Source organism: Fundulus heteroclitus, chromosome 3 (genome assembly GCF_011125445.2).
Source record: "Fundulus heteroclitus isolate FHET01 chromosome 3, MU-UCD_Fhet_4.1, whole genome shotgun sequence".
NCBI lineage: Eukaryota > Metazoa > Chordata > Actinopteri > Cyprinodontiformes > Fundulidae > Fundulus > Fundulus heteroclitus.
The window spans coordinates 13,063,740-13,072,540 of record NC_046363.1 but is presented as its reverse complement, the minus strand read 5'-3'; the positions used below and the strand labels follow the sequence as shown (position 1 = coordinate 13,072,540).

The 8,801-nt window shown below is 45.0% G+C and overlaps 1 protein-coding gene across 1 annotated transcript; it reads left to right on the top strand.

Annotated features, from left to right (window-relative positions):
* Positions 1 to 509: 509 nt before the first annotated feature.
* fbxo32 (F-box protein 32) lies at positions 510 to 7,564 on the top strand. Its single transcript, XM_012864657.3, has 9 exons — positions 510 to 774; positions 1,228 to 1,349; positions 2,022 to 2,071; positions 2,190 to 2,282; positions 3,969 to 4,062; positions 4,749 to 4,930; positions 5,026 to 5,208; positions 6,102 to 6,245; positions 6,382 to 7,564. The coding sequence occupies exons 1-9, from the start codon at positions 662 to 664 to the stop codon at positions 6,469 to 6,471; spliced, it is 1,071 nt and encodes a 356-aa protein (XP_012720111.1). The 5' UTR covers positions 510 to 661; the 3' UTR covers positions 6,472 to 7,564.
* The last annotated feature ends 1,237 nt before the right edge of the window (positions 7,565 to 8,801 follow it).

Here is an 8,801-nt window from a genome sequence, read left to right as displayed (position 1 = left end):
ACACACAAAGCCATATTTTCGTCTCATTCCCCATCCACATGGGGCTCATAGATGTAAATGTTTGTTGGACACTTGTGTAACCGCGCAAATCGTACATCCACAGCTGAATTAGATATGCGTCCGAAAGGCCAGGAGCCTCTTTATGCGGTGTACTGAAAATAGCATAACAACCAAGACATGTGAGGACAGGAACATCCTCTTCAAAGTACAACCTCGGAACTAAAACTCAAAATAAATGTTCTTCCCTGTCCCGTATGACTAGCGTGCGAAATATGTATGTTTTGCACATTTCAGAGAGAAATCCAAAATACCCCTGAATGAATCTGATCTGCCCCGTTGCCCGTCTTTCCATGACATCTAAAAGGCTTCTCTCCTCCGTCGCTCTCTTCGTGAGCTGTCGCAACACCGAGGTTGATAAACAAAGCCACGTGTTGCGGGGAAGTTTCCAAAGTGGGCGGAGCTTCGTTGCTTCCGGGTTTAGAGTCAGAGGATAAAAGGCGAGCTGCGCAGAGTCAACACAAGCACAAAAAAACGCACTTAACAACAGGAAGGGACGCGCAGTCAAACAAAGCAGGGGCCTGGGCTGTGTTATTTTATTTTACAAGCCCCTAATACGTTTATTTTATTTTTTTAAAGTTTTACAGTAAGCGACCGAGTCGGGATGCCTTTTCTCGGACAGGACTGGAGGTCACCGGGTCAGAACTGGGTGAAAACCGAAGCAGGATGGAAAAAGAGGACAGCAGATGACAAAAACAACAACGTCTCTGTGGAGAGGTTGGTTGTTTTTAAAGAAATGTGGCCGTCTGATAAAGTTGCGCAGTGTTTTTTTTTTCTCAGTCTAAGAAATAGGAAGGGGGAGGGCGATGTTTTGAACAGAGTCCAAACAGCGCAGCAAACAAGAGGCATAGCGATCGTGTTAGTTTCCATCAGTGTGTGTGTGTGTTTTTTTTTTCTTCTTCTGGTTGCTAAGTTCCTTTTCAGGCTAATCGCCGAGCTAATAATAACCTGACAACAAGTGAGGGGATTAACAAACTTCTGCTAAACCTGGCAGCTGGCCAAAATGACTGCATTCACTTCCTCAAACAAACAAACAAACAAACAAACAGAAATCTGCATTCGATCATGGACGGATGCTACAGTCACAATTACCCGTTGGATAATTTTTTTTTCTCACTTTGTGTTGCTTAGGTCTGAACTTTTTTTGTCTATCGTTATTCTCTTCCCAAGCTTCTGCAAAGTCAAGGAGCCGGAGTGCTTCAACAAGGAGAACCTGCTGCTCTCTCTCAGCTACGACATGTCTGCCAAGAAGAGGAAAAAAGATCTGATGAACAACAACTCCAAGGTCCCCTGTGAGTCGCCGTGAAGAGAACCAAACGTGCTGTCTGACTGTACAACCATGCACAGAATAAATTAATAACACATAATAACGAGGCTCTCCAGATCAGAGGCAGACCCTGTCATGAGTTATTTACTTTATCATCTAATTCTAATACAGAGGTGCACTATTTCTCATCATTAACAATGATTGGTGATCAGCAGATCACATGAGATAGATAGATAGATAGATCAAAGCATTGCATACTTGTGCATTCGATTTGTTTTGGAAGTAGGAGCTCAGGTCTAGGTTTGGCAACACACTGCGGTGGGATCTACTATTGGCAATTTAAAGTGAGAACAATGCATTTCAATCTCATTTTATGCGAACCAAGACTTAAGGAATACGCGCTCACAGAAAGTGTAGTACTACAAGCTTTAGGGCAAACCATGACTTTGAAGTCTTTAGGACAGACCCGTCTAACAGCAGTGCCAGGAATCTGTATCGGCTGGTGAAGGCGCGATCACTGGATGTCCAATATTTTTTGAGCATTTCATTACCATTCTGTTATCAAATAAACCAGCTCTGAAAATGGCATCTTATTTGTGGTGCGTGCTCGTGCATTTATCCCAGAGCTTACGAGCGGCACGATGAAAGCAGGCCACCGATCTAACCGCTTTCTTCTCGGTTTCCCTCCGCCTCGCAGATTTCCACCGGGAGAAGTGGATTTACGTTCATAAAGGAAGCACCAAGGAGGTAAGGCCGGCTCAATTAGTTTTCTATCAACTTTCGCAATCACAGTCGCTACTGTAAACAGCCCTGCACTCTTGGCGGAGGATTGCCGCCTAATACTGTGATAATTAAATTCTCCCAGCGCCACGGATATTGTACACTGGGAGAGGCCTTCAACCGCTTGGATTTCTCCAGCGCCATCAAGGACACGAGGAGATTTAATTACGTTGTCAGAGTGAGTCCTGCTCTTTCTTTGCTTTTTAGTCGCTTCTGTCTCTTTGTGTTTGCCAAATGGAGGAGTTTTTGTCAGAGGCGGAGAAGAGGGATAAAGTTAAAGAGGGTGGGTAGGCTCTGGCGGAGGGGGGGGGGGTCTTATCAAGGCTCTGCAGACTGCAGTGATGATACTGAACAAGAACGTGTGTGTTTGTGTTGTTATGGTCGCCAAAGTTCCTACATCACATTAAAACCAGGGTGTTGTGCAGTTTCATTTGCACTTTTTCCCCTCTACATACTGCCCCCCCCCCTCTTATGTGAGCATGAAGTGTCACCGTGGGCAGCGGGGGTGGAGTGTGTGACAGCTGTGCGCTGAGGTGTGAACCCCCAGCAGGACTTTATGAAACCAGACCTGATGCTAGTCAGATGATTCAGACCCCCTTACACACGCACACACACTGCCTGATTACACCTGCTGTCCCCCCCCCCACCCCTCTCTATTTTCTATCTCTTTCTGCTTAGTCACTGGTGCAGCTCGTCTCCTCACGCAGGTTTCATCCTAAATTATGCTCGACCTTCTGCTGAGCGTCGTAACTTAGCAGAAAGGAAGACATCAGTGTGACTGTTTTGGTTTTGTGTCGTCAAATATCAGTTTAATTGACAATTGTTCAAAAACGAGCCACGTTTGGCTTCTTTTAATCCCCCGGAGGAGTTTGAAGTCTGTCTTTGTGTGTGTGTGTGTGTGTGTGTGTGTGTGTGTGTGTGTCCCAAAGAACAATAGAAGCGTAACTCTAGTATCCGGCCGGTGTCCGAGCCGGGCCGCCGCTTCTCGCTGTGTGACGGCATTTTAGGGTTCGTTTAACTCCTTCTCAGTTACACAGATCGGCTTTTCTTTAGCAGGGCCCGGTGGCAGTACTCTCTGTTCCCGGAGCGGACAAACTGAGGTGACCTTAATGAACAGCCGTCAGCCTAAATGACCTTTTTGTCAAGCTGGACCAGCGACAACATTCAGCTCTAACGCGTGCAGTTTTAAATACTTTTTAACTTTAACACTTGGATTGGTGTCCCCTTCCTACTGGAACGGCCGAATAATGGAAGTCTGCTGATAGTTAATTTTATTTCACCAAGTGCATATGGTGTATTAATAATGTTTATGATAAATTTTAACAATGTTGGGAGTCATATTTCTGCATTCCTGTCAACTAGTTCCTCCCTCCCTTTGAGGGAAAATCTATCAGATAATCAACTGAAACATTTTATTTTTTTAAAGTGGGGTCTAAAATGGACCTGGAAAGCCACATTGGTCTGCCTGGCTGCTTGGCAACGAGGGTAACGCTTGGTGAGCGGCTAATGGGAGAAAGGCGGGGGATTAGGTGTTAGGAGTGAACCTGGAATGAAGGAGACTGGCATGTGGAAATTTGAAATTACCAAAGCTACGGCGTGAGAAGCCGTTTGTTATAAAACCAGCGCTCCACTAGGACCTCTAAGCTACGGTCAGTGCTGTGGGAGGACGACTGTGGGTAACTCTCCTGCTTATGCCTCAGATGTTTGGGGCGGAGCTGAGCACGGCTCTAACTCGAGTTTCTCCATGACGTCACATCGCCTGTCAGACGCCTGTCGTGCTTAACGTGAAGGGAGCAGGCAGTGGAAGAGAGCATCTCAGAAGTTTATGTTTAATTGTTTTTTTTCTTTTTTTTTTCTGCTGCAGCTCCTGGAGCTTATCGCCAAGTCGCAGCTCCCCTCGCTCAGCGGCGTGGCGCAGAAAAACTACATGAATATTCTGGAGAGAGTTGTTCAGAAAGGTAAGCCTCTCCCCCCTGACGTACGCCCGCCCGGCACTGTGGTGGTGGGTCACCTTACCCTAAACGTTACCGGGGGAATGGTTTAGCTCAAAGCTAAGAAGGGTCTAGTCAAAGTCCGTACCTCAGTCACAATGAGGATTCTGTGGCGAGTCCTGATAGGTGATCAGAGTTGGAGCTGTTTTGCAAAGGAAGGCCAAAGGTTTCAGTATCCAGATGTGCAAAGGGCTTGCAGCTGTAACTGTAGGGAAACTGGATTCTCAGATTTGATTTGGTCGCGTACGTTTGTCTCTAATAAAATCCCAATTAGCTTCATTAAAGGCTGGTTGTAATGTGAACTGTATGAATGCTTTTTAAAAAGAGCCAACGAGCGAATGTGGCTTAGACGCGTCTCTTTAATGGCCATGTGAAGAACCCTGACCGTCAACAGACCCCACAGTGTAAACTGAATGTTCCTTCGGCTAAACAGACTCGGGTTGTTTGGGGGAGCGTCACAAAACCTTTTGGCCACGTAACACAAATGCAACTGAGGAATAAAGCAGTTGCCGTAGGATTTTATCTTTTTTTTTTTTTATCTGGTGATTCACATTGAAGGTCAAGTGCCGACTTTGCGCATAACACCCAAGAAGGTTTGAACGTCTCCTTTTTGTCTGTTCAGCTTTTTAATCCAGATTAAACCTGTTCCACAGTTCTCGACGACCAGCAGAACGTGCGGCCCATCAAAGAGCTGCTGCAGACGCTGCACGGCTCGCTGTGTGGTCTCGTGCAGGACATGGGCAAGTCGGTGCTGGTGGGGAACATAAACATCTGGGTGCACCGCATGGAGAACATCCTGCAGTGGCGGCAGCAGCTGGACAACATCCAGATCAGGGTGAGCATCTGCCCACGTTTCGCGTCCCGGCACGCAGGCCTCTGCTGTGCACATGTGCACGGTAGCAACAACTGTCTCTGCCTTCCCCCCCCCAGCCCACAGCTACAGGGATGACGCTGACCGACCTGCCCGATAGTCTGCAGCTGAACATCATGCAGCGCCTCACCGACGGCAGGGACCTGGTCAGCCTGGGCCAGGTGTGTCCGGACCTGGGGAGCCTCGCCGAGGACCGGCTGCTGTGGAAGAGACTCTGCCAGTACCACTTCACAGACAGACAGGTGTGTAGGAGCAGAGTATAGGAAGATGACGTTTGACTGGGATTAGATCATAACCTCTGATGGAAATGGAGGCAATTTCACCTGTACAGTGTCCTGCAAAAGTATGCGTTTCCTGTTGAACCATTTCACATTTCCTCATGTTGAGGGAAACCAAACCTTTTTTTTTTTTATGGCGTCCTGTTTGGCAATGTGGCAATAAGAATTGTTGTCTTAATGCCAAAAAGAGTCCAAAAGATTTTACTTTCACAAGTGGAGCCATAACCACATTCACCATAGTGCTCCTCTTGATTTATACATGGAAATAGCTTTATTATAATTTATGCAGGCAATATTTCACATTATATTGACACTGAAACAAGAAGGTAGAAGAGGAGAAAAAAAAGGTGGCACAGAGGAGAGAAAATGGAGAGAACGATACATCCTTGGTCTGCTTCTTCACCTGCAAAGAGAGACGTAAAAAGAACAGAACAACCAGCCGATAAAGTGTTACAGATGCAATCAAGCAACGCCTTGATACATCACTGAAGAATATACAGTATTCATTATATAAAGTGACAGCTGTAGATGAAGGTAATAATGAATACCCAAACTTTTCTGTGATAGTGGCCGTCCACCAGAACTGACTGGAGAGGAAATCATTCTTCAGGAAGGCAGCCGGCTCCTAGTTATTCTGCAGAAGCAGTTTAATTTCTCTTCAACACAGCCGAGCACTACTTTGTGCCGGTCCGTCGCTTTGAACCTTTTCTGCGCGTTTTAACTTGTACGGTTCAGGGGAAATGATCCCGTGGGTTTGGACCGCTACCAAAGCTGTGAATGGGGGGAGGGCCCTAGAGAAAGCTGCTCCTCTGACGGCTCACGGGTTTTTTTCAAGTCTGCGCTCCTCTCCCCCCTAGATCCGCAAGCGTCTGATGGTGTCGGAGAAAGGTCACCTGGAGTGGAAGAAAATGTACTTCAAGCTGAGCCGCTGCTATCCTCACAGAGAGCAGTACAGCGACACCCTGCACCTCTGCTCACACTGCCACATCCTTTTCTGGAAGGTACCGATCTCCCCCCTTTTTTTTTTTTTTTTTTTTTTTTTTTTTTTTTTTTTTTTTTTTTTTTCCCCTCACTTGAACTCAGATCAGCGGAAGCATTCAGGCTCGAGGTCTAACTCTGTCTCTGCTCTGTTCTCAGGATACAAACCATCCCTGCACAGCCAACAACCCCGAGAGCTGCACCACGTCCCTCTCCCCTCAGGACTTTATCAATCTGTTTAATTTCTGAGCCCCACGACACACACTCCCTTACTCCTTGGAAGAAAAACAAAACAAAACAAAAAAAAAAGAACTACGGACTGGACTGTACATACTGTTCCTGTACATAGAAATATTTGTTTATATCCCCATCATGTCCTGGATGTATATTTACTTGCGGCATGACTCTGGAGAGGACGCAGGCTGTGGGACAACCATGCAATTTTCTTTTAGTTTGAATCTTGGGATGAGATCAGAAGCTTGAGGCATTTGAAAGAGACTGAACGTGACGGAGGGAACGTGGAAACCATCAGGTGGAAGGAGGGAACGTTTCGTGTTGGTTCAGCGTGGCTTCCCCCTATTGAAGGGCTTGAGGTGTCACTCTTAGTAATGTTTAGGAGTTCACACATTTTTCTTCGTCCGAAACACAAAGGGGATTAGGCTATAACGGCGACACTGAATTGCCTCCTCTGTTCGGAAGGTGCAATATGTTTCATGTGGTCTGCGGTGATGTGGGAGAGGGTCGGCTCAGTGCGAGCCGGAGAGGGAATTTATTGACGAACCATGAAATGTTTGACTTTTGTTTTTATGCTTTTTCACTTTTATATGGATTTGATATTTTTCTCTTTTTTGTTCTGCTTTGGCAGTTTAAAGCAGCAGCAGCCGAGTGCAGTATTAACAGACATTGTAATCAAAGCCAGTGTAACAATGGTGTGTGTGCCTTTCTTTTTTATGAAACTTGAAGCAATGCCGGCGAAATTTCTGCTACGTTTGCACCTTTTCCCAAACCCTGATGCTGGATTTGGTTTTTATTTTTTTTAAAAATAGTGTTACATTTTACAGAGAAGTCCAGGTGCGACGCTCTGAAACCAATAGGTCATCGTTGGGGGGGAGGGACTCTTAGATTTGTGCATGTGTTTTCAAACACCTGGCTGATTGTGTTGTTTACATATTTATTTCTCGCGATTTTTGGCAAACGGTTCAACTTTCACACTTTTGGTTTAAAGAAGTGGGGTTCTGAGTGTAAAGGGGCCTCCGTCGCAGCTCAGACGTTGAGGAATGATGCACGTGCTATGCAACGCTGTCTGTTTTTTATGTGGAATAAATAAACCAAATGAAACTAATCCGTGCTGTGAGTTCTGTGTGCAGGACTGCGAGGTTGCTCGAAGGTAAAATCCGTCTGTACATTAGAAAGTTTACCGGGCCGAACACTTTATTCTGTGCTTGAAAAGATGATGACCTTTCTAGATCGAGATGAACAGGCTTCAGAAAAAAGTTTTTACAGGACGTGTGCCATCTACTGGCCGCATTTTGAACTGCACTGTTGAATGAAAGAAATGTGAAGTTGCCATATCACTATACTAGCCTATGTTTAGTTGAGAATACTGCATATGGTACTTTACCAGTAAAATAATTATTTATTTTAAATGGTTTAACTTTATCAAATCGTGTTTAATATTTAATAATGATTTCACCAAAATGTCTCTTCCCACCACCTTTTGGTTTCAGCCATAAGGTCCATTAACTACTACACTTCTGAATAAAATTGACAAGATGCACATTGTTTTTAGGGACTATAACTTCAGCAATCTTAAAGTTTTTACAGCTATTTCATTTCAATTTTGAAATAAAATAGCTGTTTTTTGTCCCAAAGCTTGAGTATAAAATGGTAGACTGTAGCTCAGGCTTCCAGCAGCAACAGAGCGTTTATATTTGCATATGCTTGCAAAAGTTTTAATTCCCGTTGATCTTATTTCTTTTGATCAGTCAGTCAGATTGGAAAGAGGGTATCTAACCCTAACCAGGTACTCTGGCTTCCTCCCACAGTCTAAAAACATCACTGTCAGGATAATTGGTCTCTCTAAATTCTCCTTAGGTGTGAGTGTGTGTTAGAATGGTTGTTTATCCTGTCTGTCTCTGTGTTGCCCTGCGACAGACTGGCGACCTGTCTAGGGTGTATCCTTTCGCTCATTGAAAGCTGGAGATCGGCATCAGCACCCCTCATGACCCCACAAGGGATAGACATGTTAGAAAATGGATGGATGGGTTATTTAACACTAATGAATGCAATTCAAACATTAGAATATGGTGAAAAGGTTTAAAGATTGTAACTCATTTCAGAAAGTGAAACTTATAGATTCATTATATGCTGAGGAGGGAATTCTGCCATCTGATTTGGTTATGTGAGAAAAAAGGATGCTGTACTTTTTGGCAACTGGCCTCATCTAATCTTTATTGTAGCTCTGGCTGTATGTTTGCAAAAACACCCCTACAGCATGATTCTGCCCTTGCCGTGTTTCACAATGGGGATGTATCTTTATTAGTTTCCCTTGGGGGGGAAATTTTCATTGGATACAAGGA

Coding starts and splice junctions, on each gene's coding strand:
- fbxo32 (XM_012864657.3), top strand. CDS start 662: ATGCCTTTTCTCGGACAGGACTGGAGGTCACCGGGTCAGAACTGGGTG. Junction 2,283..3,968: donor GATTTAATTACGTTGTCAGA/GTGAGTCCTGCT, acceptor TTTCTGCTGCAG/CTCCTGGAGCTTATCGCCAA. Junction 4,063..4,748: donor GGAGAGAGTTGTTCAGAAAG/GTAAGCCTCTCC, acceptor CCTGTTCCACAG/TTCTCGACGACCAGCAGAAC.